At 68.4% G+C, this 27252-nt stretch overlaps 2 protein-coding genes across 5 annotated transcripts; both read left to right on the top strand.

Annotated features, from left to right (window-relative positions):
• The first annotated feature begins 7373 nt into the window (after window positions 1-7373).
• On the top strand, window positions 7374-16060 carry RASIP1 (Ras interacting protein 1). 4 transcript variants are annotated; one of them, XM_069774003.1, is made up of 13 exons: window positions 7374-7470; window positions 7584-7687; window positions 8391-8537; window positions 8623-9215; window positions 9304-9653; window positions 9835-10518; window positions 10604-10641; window positions 10849-10997; window positions 11086-11195; window positions 11274-11514; window positions 12681-12853; window positions 14055-14202; window positions 15670-16060. In XM_069774003.1, exons 3-13 carry the CDS (start codon window positions 8404-8406, stop codon window positions 15897-15899), a joined length of 2850 nt encoding a protein of 949 aa, XP_069630104.1. In that variant the 5' UTR covers window positions 7374-7470; window positions 7584-7687; window positions 8391-8403; the 3' UTR covers window positions 15900-16060. The 4 variants fall into 4 exon arrangements, with proteins under 4 accessions (XP_069630104.1, XP_069630103.1, XP_069630106.1 ...); XM_069774002.1 differs by lacking the exons at window positions 7374-7470; window positions 7584-7687 and adding an exon at window positions 8060-8214; XM_069774005.1 differs by lacking the exons at window positions 7374-7470; window positions 7584-7687 and adding an exon at window positions 8061-8210.
• A 918-nt stretch (window positions 16061-16978) lies between these two features.
• Window positions 16979-24509, top strand: ISOC2 (isochorismatase domain containing 2). The gene is given in 7 exon segments (XM_069774185.1): window positions 16979-17160; window positions 17812-17967; window positions 19244-19456; window positions 20448-20518; window positions 21525-21568; window positions 21571-21641; window positions 24376-24509. Coding segments are annotated over 6 exon segments (615 nt in total). The 5' UTR covers window positions 16979-17160; window positions 17812-17835; the 3' UTR covers window positions 24460-24509.
• Window positions 24510-27252: the final 2743 nt, after the last annotated feature.

Here is a 27252-nt window from a genome sequence, read left to right as displayed (position 1 = left end):
ACCCACGGTGAGCACCCACAGTGACGAGCACCCACGGTGAACACCCACGGTGAACACCCACGGAGAGCACCCACACTATGCACCCACAGCGAGCACCCACGGTGAGCACCCACGGGAAACACCCACGGCAAACACCCACTGTGAGCACCCACGGAGAGCACCCACAGCGAACACCCAGAGCAACGAAAACCCACAGCGAGCACCCACGGTGAGCACCCACAGTGACGAGCACCCACGGTGAACACCCACGGAGAGCACCCACACTATGCACCCACAGCGTGCACCCACGGTGAGCACCCACGGGAAACACCCACGGCAAACACCCACGGTGAGCACCCACGGAGAGCACCCACAGCGAACACCCACAGCGATGAACACCCATGGAGAGCACCCACGGTGAGCACCCACAGTGACGAGCACCCACGGTGAACACCCACGGTGAACACCCACGGAGAGCACCCACACTATGCACCCACAGCGAGCACCCACGGTGAGCACCCACGGGAAACACCCACGGCAAACACCCACTGTGAGCACCCACGGAGAGCACCCACAGCGAACACCCAGAGCAACGAAAACCCACAGTGAGCACCCACGGTGAGCACCCACAGTGACGAGCACCCACGGTGAACACCCACGGAGAGCACCCACACTATGCACCCACAGCGTGCACCCACGGTGAGCACCCACGGGAAACACCCACGGCAAACACCCACGGTGAGCACCCACGGAGAGCACCCACAGCGAACACCCACAGCGATGAACACCCATGGAGAGCACCCACGGTGAGCACCCACAGTGACGAACACCCACGGTGAACACCCACGGAGAGCACCCACACTGTGCACCCACAGCACCCCCCCCCCAGACCCCCCAGGGCCACCCACGGGTGGGCTGCAGCCCCCCCCCCCCCCCAGCTGGGTGCTGGGGGCCGAGAGCAGGGCCCCGGCCGTGGGGGTCCCTCGGGAGCGGCGGGGGGGCCCGTGTCCCCCCCCCCAGTCCCCCGGCGTTGGGCAACGCTGGTCCGGCTGCGGGGGGGCGGGGGGACAGGGGGGGCCCCGATGGCGTCAGCGCCGGCAGCAGCGGAAACCCCGGGCGGCCGCAGGCAACCGCCGCGGGCAGCGGCCCCCCCGGCCCCCCGCAGCCGCCTCCTGCCCCACAGCCCCTGCGTCACCGCCGTGCCCCACGGCCACGGCTTCCTGCCCCGTGGCCACCGAGACCGAACCTGTGGCTAGCGTGACCTGCCCCATAGCCCCTGCCCCGTAGCCCCGTAGCCACCACCTCCTGGCCTATAGCCACAGACATCTGCCCTATAGCCACCACCTCCTGCCCTATAGCCACAGAATCCTGCCCTACAGCCGTGGGCCCTGCCGCTGCCCCATGGCCACCAAGACCTACCCCATGGCTAGCGCGTCCTGCCCCGCAGCCCCTGCCCCATAGCCCCGTAGCCACCAGCTCCTGCCCTATAGCCACAGAAATCTGCCCCATAGCCACAGAATCCTGCCCTATAGCCGTGGGCCCTGCTGCTGCCCCGTGGCCACCAAGACCTAACCCATGGCTAGCGTGTCCTGCCCCACAGCCCCCTAGCCCCATAGCCACCACCTTCTGCCCTATAGCCACAGAAATCTGCCCTATAGCCAGTCTTCTGGCCTACAGCCATGGCTCCTGCCCTATAGCCACCACCTCCTGCCCTATAGCTGTTGCCCTGCCACTGCCCTGTGGCCACCAAGACCTACCCCATGGCTAGCGTGTCCTGCCCCACAGCCCCTAGCCCCCGACTCCCGCCCCGTAGCCACCACCTCCTGCTCTATAACCACAGAAATCTGCCCCATGGCCACAGTCTCCTGCCCTATAGCCGTGGCCCCTGCCGTTGTCCCGTGGCCACCAAGACCTACCCCATGGCTAGCGTGTCCTGCCCCGCAGCCCCCTAGCCCCTGCCCCGTAGCCACCACCTCCTGCCCTGTAGCCACAGAAATCTGCCCTATAGCCCTGACTCCTGCCCTATAGTCATGGCCCCGTGCCGCTGCCCCGTGGCCAGCGTGTCCTGCCCCATGGCCCCCTAACCCCTGCCCCGTAGTCACCACCTCCTGCCCTATAGACATGGCTCCTGCTGCTGCCCCGTGGCCACCAAGACCTACCCCATGGCTAGTGTGTCCTGCCCCACCACCCCTGCCCTGTAGCCCTGTAGCCATGACCTGCTGCCCTATAGCCACAGTCTCCTGCCCTATAGCCGTGGCCCCTTGCCGCTGCCCCGTGGCCGCCCAGACCAGCCCCACGGCCAGCGCCTCCCGCCCCACGGCCCCCTACCCCCGTAGTCCCCGACTCCTGCCCCGTAGCCACCACCTCCTGCCCTATGGCCATGGCTCCTGCTGCTGCCCCGTGGCCACCAAGACCTACCCCATGGCTAGTGTGTCCTGCCCCACCACCCCTGCCCCGTAGCCCTGTAGCCACCACCTGCTGCCCTATAGCCACAGTCTCCTGCCCTATAGCCGTGGCCCCTTGCCGCTGCCCCGTGGCCACCAAGACCTACCCCATGGCTAGCGTGTCCTGCCCCACAGCCCCCTAGCCCCTGCCCAGTAGCCACCACCTCCTGCCCTGTAGCCACAGAAATCTGCCCCGTAGCCACCACCTCCTGCCCTATAGCCGTGGCCCCTTGCCGCGGCCCCGTGGCCGCCCAGACCAGCCCCACGGCCAGCGCCTCCCGCCCCACGGCCCCCTACCCCGGTAGCCCCCGACTCCTGCCCCGTAGCCACCGCCACCCACAGCCGTGCCGCCGTTGGCCGCGGGGCGGGGGGCCGGGCGCCGGCGGCGTGGACGTGTGAGGGCACGGCGGCGGCGGCGGCGGCCTTGCCAAGGCAAACAGCCGGCGCGGTAAATATTTAGCTGCCAGGTGACGGTGGGGGGAAAAAACCGTCGCTCCTGCCCGGCCCTGCCCGTCCTGCCTGCCCTCGCCGGCACCGGGGGGACCCCGGCACCCCCCGCCGCGGCCTGTCCCGGCACGTGGGGCGGCCGAGCTGCGCCCTTGGCCCCGTGCCGGTGCCGGCGGCTGTGCCGCGCCGTGCCGGTACCGCGTGCCTGCGTGTGCCGCCGGCCGCGGCCGGGTGCCCTTTGGGTGTTTTCCCAGACGGTGGTTTTGGGGTTTTTTTGGGGGGGGTGGTGGTGCGGTAAGGGGGTGGCGTGTCGCCCCCGCAACCGCCGCCGGCACCGAGGGGACGCCGGGAGGATTTTCTTGGGGGGGGATGGAAGCGGCGTCGTCTACGCCGGGGTGGGTGGTCGGCCCCGCCGCCGCCGCGGTCGCCCCATCCATCACCGGCGCTTGCGTCCGCGCCGAGGGGGCGGGAGGGGACGTGCGTCAGGCGCGGCCAGCGGTGACGCCGAGGGGGCCCGGCAGGATGCGGCCACGCGGTGCGGGGGCACCCACCGGCGCTGTGGCCGGGGCAGAACCCCCCCCACCCCCCCCAAACACCGTCACCCCGCGGAGAGGCCGCCGGCGGCAGGCCGGAGTTGCCCGGTGGTGTTTGGGTGTGCCGGCGGCACACGTGCTCCCGGCTCGCTGCCGTGGCACCGGCGCGTCCCGACACGTGTGTGCGGTGGCACCGTCACCACCGTGGCACCGTCATGTCACCGTCACGTCCCGACACGTGTGTGCGGTGGCACCGGCACCGCCGTGGCACCGTCACGTCACTGTCATGTCCCAACACGTGTGTGCGGTGGCACCGGCACCGCCGTGGCACCGTCACGTCACCGTCACGTCCCGACACGTGTGTGCGGTGGCACCGGCACCGCTGTGGCACCGTCACGTCCCGACACGTGTGTGCGGTGGCACCGGCACAGCCGTGTCACGTCACCGTCACGTCCCGACACGTGTGTGCGGTGGCACCGGCACCACCGTGTCATGTCACTGTCACGTCCCGACACATGTGTGCGGTGGCACCGGCACCGCCATGTCATGTCACTGTCATGTCCCGACACGTGTGTGCGGTGGCACCGGCACCGCCGTGGCACTGTCACGTCACCGTCACGTCCCGACATGTGTGTGTGGTGCCACCGGCACCGCCGTGTCCTGCTGTGGGTCTGCGCGGTGGCACCGGCACCGCCATGTCACCGTCATGTCACCATTGTCACGTCCCGACATGTGTGTGTGGTGGCACTGGCACCACCGTGTTATGTCATGTCACTGTCACGTCCCGACATGTGTGTGCGGTGGCACCGGCACTGCCATGTCCTGCCACGGGTATGCGCGGTGGCACCGGCACTGCTGTGGCACTGTCACGTCCCGACACGTGTGTGCGGTGGCACCGTCACCGCCGTGTCCTGAGCCCCCCCCCCCCCCAGCCCCCGGGTGATGGGGTCCCCGCTCTGCCCCCCATGTCCCCCCCATGTCCCCCAGACCCCCCCACCCCCAAGTGCCCGGGGTCCCCCCCACCCCCCCCAACCCGCAGCCCCCCAATTTCCCCCCCCAAGGTTCCCCCCCCCACAACCCACCACCTGCACCCCCCCCACCCCCCCAGCCCTGGGGGGGCAGACGCTGGCGTCAGCGGCGGCTTCACACAAACCCCCGTGTCCATCCGTCCGTCTGGGTGTCCGTGTGTCGTGTCCATCCCCCCCCCCCCCCCCGGGGGGGGCGGCTTTGACGCAAATGCCCCCGGTTGGGGCAGGCCCAGGCTGACCGCAGGGTGGGGGGGGGCTGGAGGCGAGCCCAGACGGACGGACGGACGGATACACGGACAGACGGACGGACGGGAGAGCCTGGGGGCCGGAGGGACGGACGGACGGACGGGGGGGCGAGGGATGGGAGACCCCACGTGCGCAGCAGGCGCGTGCACGCATGTGTGTGTGCGAGAACACGTATGTGTGCGTGTGTGTGAACACGCATGTGCACTTGTGTGAGTGTGCACACGTGTGAGAGCATGCATGTGCACGTGTGTGTGAACACGTGTGTGAGAATGTGTGTGAGACCACAAGTGTGCATGTGTGTGTGTGAACATGTGTGTGAGAATGTGTGTGAGACCACAAGCGTACACGTGTGTGTGTGAACATGTGTGTGAGAATGTGTGTGAGACCACAAGTGTGCATGTGTGCATGAACATGTGTGTGAGACCACAAGTGTGCATGTGTGTGTGTGAACATGTGTGTGAACATGAGTGTGAGACCACAAGCGTGCATGTGTGTGTGTGAACATGTGTGTGAACATGTGTGTGAGACCACAAGCGTGCATGTGTGTGTGAGAATGTGTGTGAGACCACAAGTGTGCACGTGTGTGTGAACATGTGTGTGAGAATGTGACAAGTGTGCATGTGTGTGAACATGTGTGTGAGACCACAAGCGTGCACGTGTGTGTGTGAATGTGTGTGTGCACGCACACACATGTATGTGCACCACACCGCGCACACGGGTGTGTACTCGTGTGAGCACATATGTGCACATACAGGCATGCGTGTGCATGAATATCTGTGCCTGCGCAGGCGCCCGTCTGTACGGACATGTGTGTAGACGTGTAAACGACTGTGTATGTACATGCCTGCGCGTGCACTTGCGTGTGCATGGGCGCACACGTGTGCCTCTAGGCATGTAAGTGTGCCCATGTACGTACACGTATGTAACCCGCTACACACATGTACGCATATATACACGCGTGTGACTATAGGTACGGCGGCGGATGCATGTGGATGCACACGTGCACAGACGTGTGGATACGCACCTGTGTGTCCGTGCGCGTGCGTGTCCGTGCGCAGGCCTCTTCACACACACGTACGGACGCGTGTCTGTCCACATGCGTGTGCACACGCGTGTGGGGGTCTGTATGTGCACCCGCTGGGGGGGATGGGGGGCTCTGGGAGGGGATTTGGGGGGATTTGGGGGGAGTTTAAGGGGGGATTTGGGGGCTCTGGGAGGGATTTGGGGGGATTTGGGGGGAGTTTAAGGGGGGATTTGGGGGCTGTGGGAGGGATTTGGGGGGATTTGGGGGGAGTTTAAGGGGGGATGGGGGGCTCTGGGAGGGATTTGGGGGGATTTGGGGGGAGTTTAAGGGGGGATGGGGGGCTCTGGGAGGGATTTGGGGGGATTTGGGGGGAGTTTAAGGGGGGATTTGGGGGCTCTGGGAGGGATTTGGGGGGATTTGGGGGGAGTTTAAGGGGGGATTTGGGGGCTCTGGGAGGGATTTGGGGGGATTTGGGGGGAGTTTAAGGGGGGATTTGGGGGTTCTGGGAGGGATTTGGGGGGATTTGGGGGGAGTTTAAGGGGGGATTTGGGGGTTCTGGGAGGGATTTAGGCACTCTGAGGGGCTCGGGGGGGGATTGGGGGGTTCTGGGGGAGGGTTGGGGCGAATATGGGGGGTTTAGGGGCTCTGGGGGCGATTTAGGGGCTCTGAGGTGGATTTGGGAGTTCGGGGTGGGTTTGGGGGCTCTGGGGGTTATTTGGGGGGGGTGGGGAGTGATTTGAGGACTCAGGGAGGGATTTAGGGTGATTTGGGGGGTCTGAGGGTGGATTTGTGGGGGTTTAGGGGCTCCAGGGGGGAATTGGTGGGGTTTGGGGGGGATTTGGGGGCTCCGGGAGGAGGTTGAGGGGGATTTGGGGGCTCCTGGGGGGATTCGGGGAGGTTTTGGGGGGATTTGGGGGCTCCTGGGGGGATTCGGGGAGGTTCTGGGGGGATTTGGGGTCTCCGGGGGGGAATTCGGGGAGGTTTTGGGGGGATTTGGAGTCTCCGGGGGGGATTCGGGGAGGTTTTGGGGGGATTTGGGGGCTCCTGGGGGCAGATTTGAGGGGTTTGGGTTGATTTGGGGGCTCCTGTGGGGGGGGTGAGGGGGATTTGGGGGCTCCGGGGGGATTCGGGGAGGTTTTGGGGGGATTTGGGGGCTCCTGGGGGCAGATTTGAGGGGTTTGGGTTGACTTGGGGTCTCCTGGGGGGGGTTGAGGGGGATTTGGGGGCTCTGGGGGGGATTCGGGGAGGTTTTGGGGGGATTTGGGAGGATTCGGGGGCTCCGGGGGGGCCCCGCGGTCCCTGAGGCGAGGGGCGGAGCCGGGGCGGGGCTCTGAGGAGCGGTGCCTCCTGGGGGCGTGGCCACCCACCTGCGCGTTCTGATTGGCTCCCACTCTTCCCGCCGAAACCGCCTTTTCCCCGCCCTCCCCTTCCCCGCGAGCTCGTGGCTCCCAACGGGGGGAGCCGCACGCGCCGGCGCGCACCGGGCTCTCATTGGCTCACGCACGCCGAGGCGGGAAAGGTTCAGCCAATGGGAGCGGAGGATGGGCGCGGAGTGGGCGGGACGGGCTGTGAGGGAGGGAAGGGGCGATGGCGGCTGTGGCGGTGAGGGCTCCCGGCCCGGGGGGAGCTCCGGGCGGCCATGAGGGGCTTGGGGACCGGGGACGGGGTCCGGGACGAGGCCTGGCTCTGAGAAGGACCTTGTGAGTCGGCAGGCTGGGTTTCGGGGGACCTCGTGTGGGGCCATCGGCCTCCTCGTGCCCTCCACAGCGGTGAGGCTGGCCTGGCTTGTGTGTCCCCCCCCAGGCCACCCGTGGGGACAGAGCCGGTGCCAGCCGTGAGCAGGGCCGGGGGTGGGCACAGCTGAGCGTCTCCTTCCCCGCAGGGATGCAGCGTGTCCCCTGCGACAGGAGGGGTACCTGGTGCTGTGGCCTAGCAGCCTCCTTTGACCGCCCCCCCCCAGCACCAGCAGCGGCTGCCATGATGTGGGTGAGTCCCAAGGGCCTGGAGCCGCGGGGATCGGGGGTGCAGGGTGCCCTGCGCGGATGTTCAGCCAAGATTTGGGGGATGGAGGCACCTTGCAGGGGTCCTGACCCCACCGTCAGCATGGCGTCAGGCCTCTGACAGCAAAGGAACGGGACACCCCGGTCTTCAAGTCGCTCTGGCTGGGGCTGGGGGTGGCCCCCCAGCCTAGCGGGGCTGGGGACCCCCACCTCAACCCCGCTTCTCCACCCCCAAATGCCTGGGCCGCTGCCCTCAGCCGTGCCCCCGCTCCATGCCTGTCCCACCGTGGCCCCGCTTCCCTCCACGCCCCCCCCCCCCAACCCCCCCAGCCTGGTTTCCTGGCCTGGCTCGCCCTTTCCTGTCGCCCCTCTGTCATCGCCACGAAGGGAAATCGCTGCTCGGTGACCACGCTGCAGGGAGAGAGACAAAGGGGGAGACGCGGGACATGGGGCTGCGGCGCTGAGCTCTGGGGGGACGCAACCGCTGCTGGGACCGAGCGCCCGTGGGAGTCGGTAACAGCCGTGATTTGGGGGTGGGGGGGGGGGGGGTCCCGGCTCTGCTGCCCGGCATGGGGGCGAGCCCTGGCTGGGGGGACGCTTCCCCCCGGGGTGTCCTGTGGGGGTGATGGGGTTTGGGGGTGTGGCGGGCAGGGTCCCTGATGTCCCTGACGTCCCCGATGTCCCCGCAGGAACACCGTCGCCATGTTCCCGGAGGATCGCAAGGAGGGCAGCCCCCGTTTCGGGAAACTCCACTTCCCCGTCGGCCTCTGGATCAACTCCCCCAAGAAGCGCCTGGCCAAGATGAGCCGCCGGTGGCCCAGCGCCGGCTCCGTCAGGTGAGAGACCCCCGCCCCTCTTTTGCCATCCCCAGCGCCCCACAACCGCAACCCGCACCCCCATAACCCCCCTCCCCGCCCGCAGATCGACCTCCTCGGACACGGCCAGCCGCGGCAGCGAGACGGTGGAGCTGCGTCCCCCCAGCAAAACCAAACCCTCGCGCCACAAGCGTCTCTCCAACCTCTTCCACCGCAGCGGCGCCGGGACGGGCGCCGCCAGCGCCGGCGGGCGTTGGGCCAGTGAGAAGAAGCTGGCGGAGCTGGTGGACCCGGTACCCGAGGTCCTGGTGGGGGGGGAACAACCCCCCGGCCAGCGCCAGCTCCCCGGTATCCTCAAAATTTTTGGGGGGGACATCTCCCGGGGGGCCAACTACAAGAGCGTTTTGGCTACACCGCGCTCCACCGCCCGGGAGCTGGTGCGGGAAGCTTTGGAACGTTACGGTTTGGCTCCGGAAGAGGGAACGTCGGGAGAATATGTGCTCTGCGACGTGGTGGGGCGCCCGGGGGGTCCCGGGGGGGCTTGGCAGGTGGAGCACCTGCGGCCGGTGGGCGACGCTGAGCGGCCCTTGGTGCTCCAGGACGTCTGGAAACCGAAAACCGGCTGCTCCCGGCGCTTCGAGATCCGCCGGCGGCAAGAGGTGGAGCGCGTCTGCGAGGGCGAGGACGCCGAGACCGCCGGTGAGTTCCCCCCACCCCGTCCTCGGTGGTGCCACCGGTGCCAGCGGTGGGTGGGTGACACCGTTGTCCCCGTCCCCCCCGCCCCCAGGCATCAACGCTCAGGCCCGGCGGCTGCAGAAGAGCCGCTCGCGGGCGGCATCGGGGGGCCCGGCCCCCGCCAAAGAACGTGCCGACAACCTCTCGCTGCGCCGCAGCATCAGCGACATGAACCTCAGCACCAAACGGCGACGGGAACGGAAGACGGTGTTGAGCGTGGCGGGGGGCGAAGCCGGGACCCCCACAACCGACGAGGGACCCCCCGAAACCCCCCCCGGGGACGGGGTGGCTGGTGAGGAGGAGGTGGGAGAGGGCGCTGGCCTGGAGCAGCTCTCGCAGTGCCTCATCCAGCCCCCCCAGCAGCACCCCTACTTCCTCCTGCTGCAGGGCTACGGCAAGCAGGTGAGTGGGCGGCGCGTGGGGGGGCCCCCTCAAAGTTTGTCCCCCTCTTTCCTCACTCCCAAAGTGCCCTCTCCCTTTCCTCACTCCCCAAAGTGTCCCCCCTCCCTTTCCTCACTCCCCAAAGTGTCACCCCCCCCGCCTTTCCTCCCTGCCCCCTCTCACCCCCTCTCCCGCCCCGCAGGACTTTGTCATCTACGTGATGACCCGACCCCAACACGTCTTCGGCCGCCCCGAACGCCGGGGGGTCCCAGAAAAAACGGGGGGCTGCCTCGTCGACACCTTCCTCAACGCCCCCGACATCCTGCCACGCCACTGCCTGGTGCGGGCGGCCGAGGCGGGGGCCGATACTGCCGCCTCCCCCCCCACCGCCACCGTCCGGCCTTTTCGGGGGGCCCCCGTCACCCACAACGGAGCCCCCCTCTTGCGCCAAGCCCCCCTCAACCCCGGCGACCTGCTGGGGCTGGGCCAGCACTTCCTTTTCCTCTATAAGGACCCCCGGGGCGCGGCGGAGGGGTCTCCCACCCCGCGCCCCCCCTGGCTACCCCACGCCTGGCCCTCTCCCGGCTTGGTGGGGGCCCTGGGGTGCCCGGGGTGTGGGCGCTCCCCCCAGGAGCGGCAGGAGGCCCTGCGGAGCTGCCTGGAGAGCCCCCGGCCGGAGCTGCGGTACCGACCCCAGGAGGAGGAGGTTCTGCTGCGGGAGATCGTCCGGCTGCCGGAGGGATGCGGGACGGGAGCCGGAATGGGGGCGTTGGCCCCTGCTTTCCTTTTGGGATTGTGTTTGGAACACGCCGCCCGCGCCTTCCCGCCTGAGCGCTTCCCTGCGCTGCTCTCCCGCGTGGCTCTGCTCGTTAAGGAGACCGTTTGGGTAACGAGGGCGAGGACGTGGACGTTCGGGGGGGGGGGGTCGCGGAGGGACGTGGGAGGATGCTGACGGGGGTTTCTGCCGGCAGGAGAAGATCAAGGAGATCGGAGATCGGCAGCCAGAGAAGTGAGTGACCCCCCCGCCCCAAACCCCCAGGGTGGGGGGACCTGTCTGCCCCCCCGCCCCCCAGAACTGGACCCCCAAAGCTGGCTCTGATAAGGGGGACCCCACGGCCAGCCCCAGGGAGGATTGCCCTGATGGGGGGCACAGACCCTGCAGGCGTTGGGGGTCCCGTGGGGTGACACCCCCCCTCCCTTTCCCCCCTCCCCGCAGCCAGCAGGATGCGGCCCCCGCGTCGCTGAGCATGGAGGCGGTGGTAGCCGACCTGCGGCCCCTGATGCTCTGGCTGGCCAACGCCATGGAGCTGCTCAACCTGGCCCAGGGCCGCGTGCTGGAGCTGGAGAAGGAGCTGGAGCTGGAGGGTGAGCCCTCAGCCCCCCCCGGGGGTGGGCAGGGGGGTGTCCCCCCCCCTCGCTTTGAGGGATGACAGCCCCCCCTGTCCCCCTCCAGGCCCCTGCCAGGAGCTGACCGGCGACCTGGAGACCTGCGACGAGGCCATGGGCGTCCTGGACGAGGTGATCATGTCCACCTTCCAGCAGTCCGTCTACTACCTGACCAAGGTGAGCCCCCAAACCCCCCCCAAAACCCCTCTATCACCCCCCCAACACCCCCCATCTCACTTCTGTGCCCCCCAACAGACGCTGTACTCGGCCCTGCCCGCCCTCCTGGAGAGCAACCCCTTCTCGGGGACCGGGGAGCCCAGCGCGGCACAGGACCTGGGCAGCGTCCCCGAGGGCGTCCGACCCACCCTGGCCGTCTACCAGGCCGCCCTGGAGCTGACGCGCGACTGCCAGCTGCACCCCGACCTGGTCTCCCAGACCTTCGGCTACCTCTTCTTCTTCTCCAACGCCTCCCTCTTCAACACCCTCATGGAGAAAGGTGGGGGGCGGCGCCGTGGGGCGGCGCTCTGGGACGTGCCTCTGGGGCCTTGGTGCTCTCGGGGGGCTGTGGGACACCTCTGTGGGTCCTGGGTGTTCTTGGGGGGCTGTGGGACATCTCTGTGGGTCCTGGGTGTTCTTGGGGGGCTGCGGGATGTCTCTGTGGGTCCTTGGTGATCATGGGGGGGGGCTGTGGGACATCTCTGTGGGTCCTGGGTGATCGCGGGGGGCTGTGGGAAGTCTCTGTGGGTCCTTGGTGGTCTCAGGGGGGCTGTGGGACAGCTCTGTGGGTCCTTGGTGTTCTTGGGGGTCTGTGGGACATCTCTGTGGGTCCTCGGTGATCACGGGGGGCTGTGGGACGTCTCTGGGGTTCTTGGTGGTCTTGGGGGGCTGTGGGACGTCTCTGTGGGTCCTCGGTGGTCTCGGGGGGGCTGTGGGACAGCTCTGTGGGTCCTTGGTGTTCTTGGGGGTCTGTGGGACATCTCTGTGGGTCCTCGGTGATCACGGGGGGCTGTGGGACGTCTCTGGGGTTCTTGGTGGTCTTGGGGGGCTGTGGGACGTCTCTGTGGGCGCTGGGTGCTCTTGGGGGGCTGTGAGACGTCTCTGTGGGTCCTTGGGGGGCTGTGGGACATCTCTGTGGGTCCTTGGTGGTCTTGGGGGGCTGTAGGGCAGCTCTGTGGGTCCTTGATGTTCTTGGGGGGCTGTGGGACATCTCTGTGGGTCCTTGGTGGTCTCGGGGGGCTGTGGGACAGCTCTGTGGGTCCTTGGTGGTCTCGGGGGGCTGTGGGACGTCTCTGGGGTTCTTGGTGGTCTCGGGGGGCTGTGGGACATCTCTGTAGGTCCTGGGTGTTCTTGGGGGGCTGTGGGACATCTCTGGGGGTCCTTGGTGGTCTCGGGGGGCTGTGGGACATCTCTGTGGATGCTGGGTGCTCTTGGGGGTCTGTGGGACGTCTCTGTGGGTCTGACGCCCCCCCCGAGCCCCCTCCCTCCCTGTGTCTCTTGTCCCCCAGGCCAGGCCGCTGGGGCTGCCCTTCACCCCCAGTTTCCTCCCATTGTCCGTACTGGGAGCTGCAGGAAGCTGCCTGTTTCCGTGAGCAGGAAGGGCAGGCAAGGGGGGGTTCAGGCAGCACCCTGACCCCCTCCCCTTTGCTCTGTGTCCCCCCCCAGGCAGCGCCGGCCCCTTCTTCCAGTGGTGGCGAGCGGTGCGGATCCGCACCAACCTGGACCTGGTGCTGGACTGGCTGACGGGGCTGGGGCTGGGGGACATCGCCGGCGAGTTCTTCCGCAAGCTCTCGGCCACCGCCAACCTCCTCTGCACCCCCCGCAGCTGCCTCAGCAAGGTGGGGGGGACGGGGGGGGACGGACAGGGACGGGGACGGGGTGATGGGAAGGGGTGGGGGGTGCCGCGGGGATGCGGGAAGGGTAAGGGGCGCAGCGACGTGGCGGGGACAGCGTGGGGGTGCTGGGGATGGCGAGAAGGGGTGCGGGGATGTGGGGACAGTGAGAAGGGGTGCGGGGACAGCGAGAAGGGGCAGGGGACGCCGTGGGGACAGTGGGAAGGGGTGTGGGGACAGCGAGAAGGGGCAGGGGACGCCGTGGGGACAGTGGGAAGGGGTGTGGGGACAGCGTGGGGACATGGGGACAGTGAGAAGGGGTGCGGGGACAGCGTGGGGATGTGGGGACAGCGAGAAGGGGCAGGGGACGCCGTGGGGACAGTGAGAAGGGGTGTGGGGACAGCGAGAAGGGGCAGGGGACGCTGTGGGGACATAGGGACAGTGAGAAGGGGTGTGGGGACGCTGTGGGGACAGTGAGAAGGGGTGCGGGGACAGCGTGGGGACAGTGAGAAGGGGTGTGGGGACACTATGAGGACATGGGGACAGTGAGAAGGAGTGTGGGGACAGCGTGGGGACAGTGAGAAGGGGCAGGGGACACCGTGGGGAGATGGGGACAGTGAGAAAGGGTGCGGGGACACCGTGGGGACAGTGAGAAGGGGTACAGGGACACAGCGGGGACATGATAAGGACAAAGGACCTAGTGGGGACACCGTGGGGACACGGGGACGATGACAAGGGGTGTGGGGTGCCAGGAGGACACAGCGAGGACAAGGGGTGCGGGGACATGGTGGGGACATGGGGACATGGGACACAGCGGGGACATGGGGACGGTGAGAAAGGGTGTGGGGACGTGATGGCGTGGGGACAGTGAGAGGGGGTGCGGGGACGACATGGGGACTGTGGGAAGGGGTGTGAGGACATCGTGGGGATGTGGGGACAGTGAGAAGGGGTGTGGGGACACTGTGGGGACAGTGGGAAGGGGTTTGGGGACACCGTGGGCAGTGGGAAGGGGTTTGGGGACACCGTGGGGACGGCAGGAAGGGCTGCGGGGACACAGGGCATAGGGCCACGGTGACGAGAAGGGACGTGGGGTGTGCAGGGACGCGGGTGGTGGGGGCTCGGGCTGCGGGGAGGCGGCCGGGGGGGGGGCCGGTGGTGCCACGTGCGTCCCCCGACTCGTCCCCGACGCGTCCCCGCGTGTCCCCAGGCGACGTGGGCCCGGCTGCGGGCCGAGTACCCGGCGCTGTCCCCGGCGCAGCTGCACCACGTCCTCAGCCATTACCAGCTGGGGCTGGGCCGGCCCCCGCCGCCCGCCTGGAGCCCCCCCCCCGAGGAGCGCGAGCAGGTGGCCAGCGGTGAGTGAGTGACGCCCGCCGCGGCGGTGGCACCCGCACCGGTTGTCCCCGTCCTGGACCGTCACCCCCGCTTCGTCCCGCGCCCCTCCGATGGTCCTCGGCCCTTGTCCCTGGCCCGCGACGGTGTCGCTGTCACCGTCACCGTCCTGCGCCCTGTGTCCCTGTCTCCATCCCCGTCCCGTGTCCCTTGTCCCCATCCTGTGCCGTGTCCCTGTCACCGTCCCGTGTCCCTTGTCCCTGTCCCATGATGGTGTCCCTGTCACCGTCACGGTCCCATGCCCTGTGTCCCTGTCACCGTCCCGTCCCCCTTGTCCCCGTCCTGCGCCCAGTGTCCTTGTCCCCATCCTGCGCCCTGTGTCCCTGTCACCATCCCGTCCCCCTTGTCCCCGTCCCGCGACGGTGTCCCTGTCACCGTCACCGTCCTGTGCCCTGTGTCCCTGTCTCCATCCCCATCCCGTGTCCCTGTCACCCGTCGTGTCCCCTTGTCCCCGTCCTGTGACGGTGTCTCTGTCCCCGTCCTGTCCCCCATGTTTGTTCCCACCCTGCACCCCTTCTCCCTGTCCCTTTTGTCCCCATGCTGCACCCTGTGTCCCCATCCCTTGTCCCCATCCCCGTGTCCCCATCCTGCACCCCCTGTCCTGTCCCCATCCTGCATCCCCGTGTCCCCGTCCCCTGTCCCTGTCCTGCACCCCGTGTCCCCGTCCCTTGTCCCCATCCCTTGTCCCCGTCCCTGTCCTGCACCCCCTATCCCTGTGTCCCCATCCCACACCCCGTGTCCCTGTCTCCGTGTCCCTGTTGTGGTCCCCGTGTCCCTGTCTTGATGTCCCCTGTCCCCATCTCCCTGTCCCCCCACCCCGTATCCCTGTGTCCCCATCCTTGTCCCCATCCCTGTCCCCCCCATCCCGTGTCCTTGTGTCCCCCTCCCTCATCCCCATCCCTGTTCCCCCACCCCTGTCCCCCCGTCCCCTCACGTCCCTGTGTCCCCCATCCCACACCCCGTGTCCCCCCGTGTCCCCCTCCCTCGTCCCCATCCCTGTCCCCGCACCCCGTGTCCCCCGTGTCCCCCCTCCCTCGTCCCCATCCCTGTCCCCCACCCCGTGTCCCTTGTCCCCATCCCTGTCCCCCCACCCTGTGTCCCCCCATGTCCCCCTCCCTTGTTCCCCATCCCTGTCCCCCCACCCCGTGTCCCCGTGTCCCCCTCCCTCGTCCCCATCCCTGTCCCCGCACCCCGTGTCCCCCTGTGTCCCCCTCCCTCGTCCCCATCCCTGTCCCCCCACCCCGTGTCCCTTGATCCCCATCCCTGTCCCCCCACCCCGTGTCCCATGTGTCCCCCTCCCTCGTCCCCATCCCTGTTCCCCCACCCCTGTCCCCCCCGCCCCCTCACATCCCTCTGTCCCTGTCCCCATCCCAGGCCTGTCCCCCCCCATCTCTCCCCATCCCCTGATCCGTGCGTGTGTCCCCCCCCAGGTGACATCTTCGAGAGCTTTTCGGAGCACCCCCCGCTGCTGCTGCCCAGCCAGGGCTTCCGCCTGCGCCCGGGGGAGCCCCCTGGCCGAGGAGGGGGGGCTGCTGCGGCCCCTCTGCCGCCTGCGACGCCTCCTCTGGGACCTCGAGCAGGAGCGGGAGCCGGAGCCGGAGCCAGTGCCGAGCTCCCTGCCCGCCACCAGCGCCCCCGCGCCCGGCAGGTGACCCCCTGACACGGGGGGGGGACACACAGACGGACGGGGACACCCCCCCCACTTCGGGACCACCCCCACCCTGCCGTCACCCACCCCAGGGACCCCCCAGGGGCACCCGGAGGCGGTGGGGGGGTGTGTTTGCGCCTGCAGGGATTTGCACGCGTGTCTGTGTCTGTCGCGGGGGGGGCGTAAGGGAGGGGTGTCGCTGTGTGTCGTCCCCCCCCCGAAATAAAGGCAACACGCCTGGCACACGCGTTGCACCCCCATGGCTGAGTTCTGCCCCCCCCCCGGGTCTAACAGACCCCTGGGGGGTCCTGGACCCCCTGTTGGGGGGGGGGAGGTCCCAGCAGCTGCTCTGTCTTGTGTGTGTGTCCCCCCCCCAAAAAAAGTGACAGCACTGCCCGCGACCCCCCCAGTCGTGCAGCGGCTGCTGGGTGAGGGCAGGGTGAAGGGGCGGGGCTATGAAGGGGGCGGGGTCAACACGGGGCAGGGCACGCCCCCGTGGGAGGGGTGTGTCTCTGAGGGCGGGGCCTGAGGGGATCCCGGGGGTGGGTGGGAGGCGGGGCTTGGAGGGCACTGCAGGGGTGGGGCACTGGCTAGCACCGCCCCCAGGTCCGGCCACACCCCCCGGCAGGAGATAGGGGTGCTGCCCTTGGGGGCGTGGCCAGCACCGCAGGGGGAACATGTGGGCGGGATTGTACAGTGCAAGCCACGCCCATTGATCACACCTGTGGAGGCAGCCTTTTAAAGGGAGATGCAAGCCCCGCCCCAAGGGGGCGTGCAAAGTGCAGGCCCGGCCCTACGAGGGCGTGGTTTCGTGTAGGCCCCGCCCCCAGTCTCACCACGTGGCGGCGGCCCCAAGAGCAGCAGCGGGGGGGGGACGGACGGACACGACGCATCCGCCCCCAGAGACCCTGCCTCCCTGGGACCCCTCCCTCCCCACATTACACCCTCCAGGATCCCCCAAACTCCACCCCCCAGGACCCTCCCCCAAATTATACCCCGGACCCCCCCCCCCAAACTTCACCTGCCCCCCCCGACCCCTAAACCCCCCCCCAAATTGCATTTCCATCCCCCTCCGCCCCCCCCCGGGCGGTCCCTGGCCCCTCCCCCGCGCAGTCTCACCGCTGGGAGGGGAGAGGGGCGGAGCAACCCAACCCGGAAGCCCCGCCTCCCCCCGCCTGTCCCCGCCCACTCCTTCCCTTGCCCGCTGCCGGCTGCGAAGCGGCGACCCCCGCGGCGGCCAATCAGAGCGCAGGACAGAGGGGAGTCCCGCCAGGTAAGACCCCCGCCCCCCACGGCACCCAGGGGGCCGGGGGGGGGTCTCCCCCCCCCCTCAAGGGCACCCGGGGGTCCCGGGCCGCTCGCCCCGCCCCCCACCGTCCTGTCCCTTTAAGACTCGGCCTCAAACCGAACGTCATCGCCAGCGCACCCTCCTCTGATTGGCTGAGCCGCCGGCGGGGCGGGGCCTCTGCCCGCTCTGCCTCTCGGCTTCTGATTGGCTCCCGGGAAGAACGCGGCGCCGCCTCAGCGGTTCTATGATTGGCCAGTGTGGGGCCGGTGGCTGGCTGAAGGGGTGGGGCCCGCCCCCTTGCGCTGGTTGGCTGGAGCAACCTCGGGGGCGTGGCCTCTGCCTGAGCGCACCTTCTGATTGGCTTGCGAGGGCCGACACTTCTCAATCGGCTCCGGAGAAGCCGATTGGCTGCCAGGGGGCGGAGGGTGAGGGCGGGGGGTAATTGGGGCGGCGGCGATGCGCGGCCGCTGATTGGCTGCCGGGGCGCGGCTCTGATTGGCTGCCGGGGGGGCGCGCCGCGTGTTTCCCGCGTGCGGCCTCGCGCCCGCGAAGGGGCCGGGCGGGTGTGTGGGGGCGGCTCCCCCGCGCGCGCAGAGCCCCGCCCTCCCGGTCACGTGCCTTCCGCCTCCCGCGCAGGCGCAGTTCGCAGACGGCGCCGCCATGGCCGCCCCCCGCCTGGGCCGCCTCTGCCCCGGCAGCTCCATCCTCTTCCTCTGCGACATGCAGGAGCGCTTCCGCCATTCCGTCGCTTTCTTCCCCCAAATCGTCGCCGCCGCCGCCCGCGTCCTCCAGGTGCCCCGCCCCGCCCGGCCACGCCCCACGCAGCCCCGCCCCCAATCCCCGGGACACACACGAAGCCCCCCAAAACCCACCGCCCCCCCCCAGGAGCCCCCCCAGCCCCTGGGACCCCGGTGTCCCAGCACTCACGGAGCCCCCAGGACCCCCGGTGTCCCCCCCCCAGAGCCCCCCCACCCCCTGGGACCCCACCCCAGCGTCTGGCACCCCTTGACCCCCCCCCAAAACCCGTGGGACCCCCGTGTCCCGGCCCCACTGACCCCCCCAGGACCGTGGGACCCCGGCATGTGAGTCCCACTGACCCCCCCACCCTACGACACCCCCTGTCTGACCCCCCTGGGACCCCAGTATCTGCTCCCACTGACCCCCCCCAGCCCCTGGGACCCCCCCCCAAAACCCGTGGGACCCCCGTGTCCCGGCCCCACTCACCCTCTAGGACGCCGACATCTGGTCCCCATTGACCCCTCAAAACCTGTGGGACCCCCGTGCCCTGGCCCCACTGACCCCCCCAGGACCGTGGGACCCCGGCATGTGAGTCCCACTGACCCCCCCCACCCTGCGACACCCCCTGTCTGACCCCTCTGGGACCCCAGTATCTGCTCCCACTGACACACCCCCCCCCAGTTCCTGGGACCCCAAAATCGAGGCCCCGCAGATTCTCTGGGGACCCCAGTGCCCGGACCCTGCTGACCCCCAGGGACCCCGGTGTCCGGGCTCCATTTGACCCCCCCCCCCAGTTCCTGGGACCCCCAAAATCGAGGCCCCGCAGATTCTCTGGGACCCCAGTGCCCGGACCCTGCTGACCCCCAGGGACCCCGGTGTCCGGGCTCCATTTGACCCCCCCCCCCCGTCCCTGGGACCCCAAAATCGAGGCCCCGCAGATTCTCTGGGACCCCAGTGCCCGGACCCTGCTGACCCCCCAGGGACCCCCGGTGTCCGGGCTCCATTTGACCCCCCCCCCCCCGTCCCTGGGACCCCAAAATCGAGGCCCCGCAGATTCTCTGGGACCCCAGTGCCCGGACCCTGCTGACCCCCAGGGACCCCGGTGTCCGGGCTCCATTTGACCCCCCCCCCAGTTCCTGGGACCCCCAAAATCGAGGCCCCGCAGATTCTCTGGGACCCCAGTGCCCGGACCCCGGTGTCCGGGCTCCCCTTAACCCCCCCCCCCAAGTCCCTGGGACCCCCATATCTGGGGCCCCCCCCCCGAAACCCAGGACCCCAGCACCGAGGTGCCCCCCCCCAACTCCCCACGCTGAGGGAGCGTTGCCGGCAGGGCTGCCGGGAGCTGGGGGTGCCGGCGGTGGTGACGGAGCAGCGCCCGCAGGTGCTGGGGCCCACGGTGCCCGAGTTGGGGGCCCACGACCTCCCCAAGCACCCCAAGACCTGTTTCAGCATGGTGGTCCCGGCCGTGGAGGCCGAGCTGCGAGCGCGCCCCCACCTCACCGCCGCCCTCCTCTGCGGCATCGAGACACAGGCCTGCATCCTGGTGAGGGGACCCCGGCGGATGGGGGGGGGGGGTCCCAGGCGTCTGGGGGGGGTCCCTGGTATCTGGGGGGGTCCCTGGTATCTGGGGGGGACCCAGCTGTCCAGGGGATGGGGAGGGGTCCCAGGCATTTGGGGGTGCACAGCTGTCTGGGGGTTTCTGGGGGGGTCCCGGGCATCCAGGAGGGACTAAGGGGTCCAGTGAGTTGCAGGGGGGGGTCCCAAGCGTCTGGGGGGGTCCCAGACGTCTGGGGGGGGTCCCTGGCATCTGGGGGGGACCCAGCTGTCCAGGGGATGGGGAGGGGTCCCAGGCATCTGGGGGTGCACAGCTGTCTGGGGGTTTCTGGGGGGTCCCAGGCTGCTGGGGGTTGGGGGGGGGGGGTCTCAGGCATCCAGGAGAGACCAGGGGGTCCAGTGAGTTTGGGGGGGGGGGTCCCAGGCATCTGGGGGGGACCCAGCTGTCCCAGAGGATGGGAGGGTCCCAGGGCTGTCTGGGGGTTTCTGGGGGGTCCCGGGCATCCAGGAGGGACTAAGGGGTCCAGTGAGTTGCAGGGGGGGTCCCAAGCGTCTGGGGGGGTCCCAGACGTCTGGGGGGGTCCCTGGCATCTGGGGGGGACCCAGCTGTCCAGGGGATGGGGAAGGGTCCCAGGCATCTGGGGGTTGGGGGGGGTCCCAGGCCATCCAGGAGGGACCAAGGGGTCCAGTGAGTTGTGGGGGGGTCCCAGGCATTTGGGGGGTATGCAGGTGTCCGGGGGGGTTCTGGGGGGTCCCAGGCACCTGGGGGGATTGGGGGGGGGGGAGTCCCACGCATCCAGGAGGGGCCAAGGAGTTGGGGGGGGGGCCCAGGCATCTGAGACCCCCCCAGGGAGGGTTGACCTCAATTTTTAGGGGTGGAGGGGGGCGTTTGGGCACCACAGGGGGACGATGCCCCAGGTCAGTGGCCTGGGTCCCACGGTGGGGGGGTGAAACGTGGGTGCTTCTTCCCCCCCCCCCAGCACACAGCACTGGATCTGCTGGAGAGGGGCCTGGACGTGCACGTGGTGGTGGACGCCTGCTCCTCCCGCAGGTGGGGGGGCAAGGGGGGGTCGAGGGGGCACCTGGGGGGGGATATGGGGGGGTTAAGGCGTGCTGGGGGGGGGGCAATGGGAGAGGCCAGGGGGAATGGGGGGGGCAGTGAGGGGGGAAGGGGGATGCTGGGGGGGGGCAATGGGCTGGGGGGGTCAGTGAAAGAGGCCGGGGGAATGGGGGGGATATGGGGGGTTAAGGGGTGCTGGGGGGTCTGAGGGGGCACCGGGGGGGGGATATGGGGAGTGGAGGCAATGGGGGGGGTCTGAGGGGCACCGGGGGGGGGATATGGGGAGTGGGGGGCAACGGGGGGGGGGTCAGAGGGGCCAGGGGGGGTCTGGGGGGGGATATGGGAGTGGGGGCAATGGGGGGGTCTGAGGGGGCACCTGGGGGGGGGATATGGGGGGGTTAAGGGGTGCTGGGGGGGGGGGCAATGGGCTGGGGGGGTCAGTGAAAGAGGCCAGGGGAATGGGGGGGGCAGTGAGGGGGGAAAAAGGGATGCTGGGGGGGTCTGAGGGGGCACCTGGGGGGGGGATATGGGGGGGTTAAGGGGTGCTGGGGGGGTCTGAGGGGCACTGGGGGGGATATGGGGAGTGGGGGGCAATGGGGGGGGGGTCTGAGGGGGCACCGGGGGGGGGATATGGGGAGTGGGGGGCAACGGGGGGGGGTCAGAGGGGCCGGGGGGGTCTGGGGGGGGATATGGGGAGTGGGGGGCAATGGGGGGGGTCTGAGGGGGCACCGGGGGGGGATATGGGGAGTGGGGGGCAACGGGGGGGGGTCAGAGGGGCACCGGGGGGGGGATATGGGGAGTGGGGGCAACGGGGGGGGGTCAGAGGGGCCGGGGGGGTCTGGGGGGGGATATGGGGAGTGGGGGGCAATGGGGGGGGTCTGAGGGGGCACCGGGGGGGGATATGGGGGGGTTAAGGGGTGCTGGGGGGGTCTGAGGGGGCACCGGGGGGGGATACGGGGCTGGGGGGGGGTCCTGACCCCGGTGCCCCCCCCCCCAGCCAGGTGGACCGGCTGGTGGCGCTGGGGCGGCTGCGGCAGAGCGGGCCTTCCTCACCACGGCCGAGAGCCTCCTCCTCCTCCTGCTGCGCGACGCCGCCCACCCCCGCTTCCGCCAGGTGCGCCGGGCACGCCCCCGGCACGCCCCCGGCACGCCCCTTTACCCCGCCGGGCACGCCCCCGGCACGCCCCTTTACCCCGGTGGGCACGCCCCCGGCACGCCCCTTTACCCCGGTGGGTGCGCCCCCGGCACGCCCCTTTACCCCGCCGGGCACGCCCCCCTGAACTCACGCCCCGCCCTGCTCAGCCCCCTCGGGGCCGGTGGCCACGCCCACCAGGAGAGCGTCCCGCCCGCTCGGCGGGGTTGGCCACGCCCAGCCCGCGGCTCCGCCTACCTGGCGAGCTGGCCACGCCCACGAGGGAAGCCCTCGCCGCTGCGTGTTGGCCCCGCCCCTTCCCCAGGTAGCCACGCCCCTTTCCTCATTAAGGGGCTCATTAAGGGGCCGAGGAGGTTCGTTAGTGGGTCCCTTACTGGGTCGTTACTGGTTCGTTACCAGTAACAGCTGGATATGGCTGGATATGTTACTGGTTCATTAGTGAGCTCGTTAGCGGGTCCCTTACTGGTGGTTCGTTAGTGGGTTTGCTCGCAGGCTCATTAGTGCGTTCGTTACTGGTTTGTTAGTGGGCTCGTTACTGGTTCATTAGCGGTTCCTTACTGGTTCGTTACTGGTTTGTTAGTGGGCTCGTTACTGGTTCATTAGCGGTTCCTTACTGGTTCGTTACTGGTTTGTTAGTGGGGCTCGTTACTGGTTCATTAGCGGTTCCTTACTGGTTCGTTACTGGTTTGTTAGTGGGCTCGTTACTGGTTCGTTAGCGGTTCCTTACTGGTTCATTAGTGGGCTCGTTACTGGTTCGTTAGTGGGTTCATTAGCGGGTTCCTCACTGGTTCGTTACTGGTTCATTACTGGTTCATTAGCGGATACGTTACTGGTTCATTAGTGGGCTCATTAGTGAGTCCTTTACTGGTTCGTTAGTGGGTTCACTACTGGTTCCTTAGTGGGTTCCTTACTGGTTCATTAGCGGGTTCATTACTGGTCAATTAGCAGGTTCATTAGTGGGTTCCTCACTGGTTTGTTACTGGTTCGTTACGGGTTCGTTAGCGGATACGTTACTGGTTCATTAGTGGGCTCATTAGTGAGTCCCCTTACTGGTTCGTTACTGGTTCATTAGCGGGTTCGTTACTGGTTTGTTACTGGTTTGTTAGTGGATATGTTACGGGTTCATTAGTGGCTCATTAGCGAGTTCGTTACTGGTTTCCGTAGTGGGTTCATTAGTGGGTTCCTTACTGGTCAATTAGCAGGTTCATTAGTGGGTTCCTCACTGGTTCGTTAGCGGGCACGTTACGAGTTCGTTACTGGTTCGTTAGTGGGTTCGTTACTGGTTCGTTGCTGGTTTGTTACCAGTAACAGCTGGATATGGCTGGATACGTTACTGGTTCATTAGTGGGTTCGTTAGCGGGTCCGTTACACGTTCGTTAGCGGTGTCCGTTACGGGTTCGTTAGCGGGTCCGTTACGGGTTCGTTAGCGGGCCGGCAGTGGTAGGTCAGCGGGTTCGTTCCCTTCGTTAGCGGTTCGGCTGCCGGTCACCGCGGGGTCGGTCGGGGCTCGTTAGGGGCTGGTGACCGCGCTGGGGGGGTCGTTAGCGCCTTCGTTAGGGGCTGGTTGGGGGGGGACGGGGGGGGGTTAGGGGCTGGTGAACGGGTTGGTTAGGGGCTGGTTAGTGGGGTGGTTGGGGCTGGTTAGGGCTGGTTAGAGCTGGTTAAGGGGCTGGTTAGGGGCTGGTTAGAGCTGGTTAGGGCTGGTTAGAGCTGGTTATGGGCTGGTTAGGGGCTGGTAGGGGCTGGTTAGGGGCTGGTTAGAGCTGGTTATGGGCTGGTTAGGGGCTGGTTAGGGGGCTGGTTAGAGGCTGGTTGGGGCTGGTTAGGGCTGGTTAGGGGTTGGTTGGGGCTGGTTAGAGGCTGGTTGGCTGGGGCTGGTTAGGGGCTGGTTAGGGGCTGGTTAGTGGGCTGGTTGGGGCTGGTTAGTGGGCTGGTTGGGGCTGGTTAGGGGGCTGGTTAGAGGCTGGTTGGCTGGGCTGGTTAGGGGTTGGTTGGGGCTGGTTAGGGGGCTGGTTAGGAGCTGGTTAGAGGCTGGTTGGCTGGGCTGGTTAGGGGTTGTCTGGGGCTGGTTAGGGGTTGGCTGGGGCTGGTCAGGGGTTGGTTGGGGCTGGTTAGGGGCTGGTTAGAGGCTGGTTGGCTGGGGCTGGTTAGGGGTTGGTTGGGGCTGGTTAGGGGGCTGTTGGGCTGGTTAGGGGTTGGTTGGGGCTGGTTAGTGGGCTGGTCGGGGCTGGTTAGGGGCTGGTTAGAGGCTGGTTGGCTGGGGCTGGTTAGGGGTTGGTTGGGGCTGGTTAGGGGGCTGGTTAGGGGGCTGGTTAGGGGCTGGTTAGAGGCTGGTTGGGGCTGGTAGGGGTTGCTTGGGCTGGTTAGTGGGCTGGTTGGGGCTGGTTAGGGGCTGGTTAGAGGCTGGTTGGCTGGGGCTGGTTAGGGGTTGGTTGGGCTGGTTATGGGCTGGTTAGGGGGCTGGTTGGGGCTGGTTAGGGGGCTGGTTAGGGGCTGGTTAGAGGCTGGTTGGGGCTGGTTAGGGGTTGGTTGGGCTGGTTAGTGGGCTGGTTGGGGCTGGTTAGGGGCTGGTTAGAGGCTGGTTGGCTGGGGCTGGTTAGGGGCTGGTCGGGGCTGGTTAGGGGTTGGTTAGGGGCTGGCGGGGGCTCGTCAGCGCTCGTTAGCGCCGCTCTCGTTAGCGCCGCTCTCGTTGCAGGTGCTGCAGCTGATCAAGGAGCCGGTGCCGGACAGCGGGCTGCCTGCCCCTGCTGGGGGGGCTCGGCCCCCGGGGGGGCTCTGAGCGCCCCCCCCCCCCCCCGACGAGGGGGCAATAAACGCTGCCCCCCCCCAGAGAGCCCGGCTGAGTGTTTGGGGGGGTTAATGGTGGGGGGGGGGTTCCCCCATTGACCCCCCCCCGCTGATTGACAGCCGCCCCGCCCCCCCTTTTCTTAATGAAGCCCCGCGGGGGGGGGGCTGGGCTGGTGGGAAAAAAGGGGGGGGCACAAACCACACCCCCCCACCCCCATTGGCTGCGCTCAGCCAATCCGTGGCTGCCCCCCCCCCCAAATTCCCCCCCCCCCCCCCCCGACACCCCCCCCCCCGTGGGAGCTGCCGCTGGATCCCACTGCGGGGGCTCCGCACCGGGGACCCCCCCCGGCACCGGGAACCCCCCCCCGGGGAACCCCCGGACCCCCCCCCCCAACCCCGAGACCCCCCCGGACCCCCCCGGGTTCGTGTCCGGTGAGTGGCGGCGTGTCCGTGTGTCCGGGCGTGTCCGTGTGTCCCCGAATCCCGGGGGGGGGGCGGTTGCCATGGGGATTTTGGGGGGGGGGGGGGCGGTTCGGATGGGTGAGCGTGCGACACCGACGGCGAGCGTGACACCGGCGCCGGGAGCGTGACGGTGAGTGTGTCGCACGCCCGCGGGTGCGACACCGGCGCCGTGCACACGCGTGTGCGTGATGGTGAGCGAGCGTGTGACACGGGCAGCGGGGGGGGGGGTGACACCGGCAGCACGTGTGCGACGGGGAGTGTTGTGACGGCGAGCGTGACGGGGACACCGGCAGCGTGAGCGTGACAGCGAGCGTGACACTGGTACCGCACGTGTGACGGCGAGCGTGTGACACTGATACCGCGTGTGTGACAGCGAGTGTGACGGTGAGTGTGCGACACCGACAGCGAGTGTGTGACACGGAGTGTGACACTGATACCGCACGTGTGACAGCGAGTGTGCGACACCGACAGCGAGTGTGTGACACGGAGTGTGACACTGATACCGCACGTGTGACAGCGAGTGTGCGACACCGACAGCGAGTGTGTGACACGGAGTGTGACACTGGTACCGCACGTGTGACAGCAAGCGTGACGGTGAGTGTGCGACACCGACAGCGAGTGTGTGACACGGAGTGTGACACTGATACCGCATGTGTGACAGCGAGTGTGTGACACCAACAGCGAGTGTGTGACACGGAGTGTTGACACTGATACCGCACGTGTGACAGCAAGTGTGACAGCGAGTGTGCGACACCGTCAGCGAGTGTGCGACACCGATGCCGGGTGTGCGGCAGCGAGCGTTGACGCTGACCCCACGTATGACGGCGAGCGTGTGGACGGCGTGCGACACACGACGGGCGACGCGGCGGAGCGTGTCGCACGCGCGCGTGCCCGCGTGGCGTGCCCGCGGCGCGGGCGTGCCGGCGCACACGCGCGTGCACGCGTTGTGTTGGCGCGTGCGCCCGGGGCCGCTGCGGCCGGGCGTGTCGGGGCGTGTCGGCGCGTGCACACGCGTGTGCGTGTCGGTCCGGGGGGGGGGATGGGCCGCCGTTGCCGTGGAGCCGTTGCCGTGGCGACGGGGGATGCTGCCGTGGCGACGGGGAGCGGGGGAGGGGATGGGTGCCCGGGTCGTGTGTCCCCCCCCCCGGGGTAAGGGGGGGGGTCTGCACCCCAAAATGGGAGGCGAGGCATTGTGGGTAATGGGGGGGGCGCAAAGCATCCTGGGTAATGGGGTGACCCCCATCCCCCCCCCAACAGGAGCAGCCTCGGGGGTGAAGCCGACGACCCCCCCCCCCCCCCCGTTCCTGCTGGGGACCCCCCCATTGGGGACCCCCCACCCCCAAATCTCCCACCCCCGGGACCCCCCACCCCCTAATTAGGGACCCCCTCCCCCAATTGGGGTCCCCCTTTCCCTCCCCCACCCCTAATTAACCTCCCCCCACCAGCCCCCCACTCCATCACCCCTCCCCCTAATCAGGGGACACCCCTCCCCCCAATTAGGGACCCCCCCCAATTAGGCCCCCCCCTTTTCCCTCCCCTTCCCACGACCCCCTCCCCAACCAGGGACCCCTTTCCCCTCCCCTAATCCCCCCCTCCCCTCTCCAAATCTCCCCCCCCCCCAAATTTGGGCACCCCCCCAAATTTGGGCACCCATCCCAATTTGGCCACCCCCCCGAATTTGGGCACACCCCCCCTAATTTGGCCACCCCTCCCCAATTTGGCCACCCCCTCCCCAATTTGGCCACACCCCCCTAATTTGAGCACCCCTCCTAATTTGGCCACCCCTCCCCAATTTGGCCACCCCTCCCCCAGTTTGGCCACCCCTCCCCAATTTGGCCACCCCCCCTAATCTGAGCACCCCCCTCAAATTTGGCCACCCCCCCAATTTGGCCACCCCTACCCAATTTGGCACCCCCCTCCCCAATTTGGCCACCCCCCCAATTTGGCCACACCCCCCCTAATTTGAGCACCCCCCCAAATTTGGCCACCCCTCCCCAATTTGGGCACCCCCCCCAATTTGGCCACCCCCTCCCCAATTTGGCCACCCCCCCAATTTGGCCACACGCCCCCTAATTTGAGCACCCCCCCAAATTTGGCCACCCCCTCCCCAATTTGGCCACCCCCCCTAATTTGAGCACCCCCCCCAATTTGGCCACCCCTCCCCAATTTGGCCACCCCCTCCCCAATTTGGCCACCCCCCCAATTTGGCCACACCCCCCCTAATTTGAGCACCCCCCCAAATTTGGGCACCCCTCCCCCAATTTGGGCACCCCCCCCAATTTGGCCACCCCCCCAAATTTGGCCACCCCTCCCCAATTGGCCA

This window comes from Haliaeetus albicilla, chromosome 29 (assembly GCF_947461875.1).
Source record: "Haliaeetus albicilla chromosome 29, bHalAlb1.1, whole genome shotgun sequence".
Classification (NCBI taxonomy): domain Eukaryota; kingdom Metazoa; phylum Chordata; class Aves; order Accipitriformes; family Accipitridae; genus Haliaeetus; species Haliaeetus albicilla.
Note: the sequence above shows the minus strand (reverse complement) of the source record. Positions and strands in the feature narration are given on the sequence as shown.

Excerpts from the sequence above, each read along its gene's own strand:
- RASIP1 (XM_069774003.1), top strand. The coding sequence starts at position 8,404 with ATGTTCCCGGAGGATCGCAAGGAGGGCAGCCCCCGTTTCGGGAAACTC. Across the intron at positions 10,642-10,848 it reads GGAGATCGGCAGCCAGAGAA|CCAGCAGGATGCGGCCCCCG; the intron begins GTGAGTGACCCC and ends CCCTCCCCGCAG. Across the intron at positions 11,515-12,680 it reads CAACACCCTCATGGAGAAAG|GCAGCGCCGGCCCCTTCTTC; the intron begins GTGGGGGGCGGC and ends GTCCCCCCCCAG.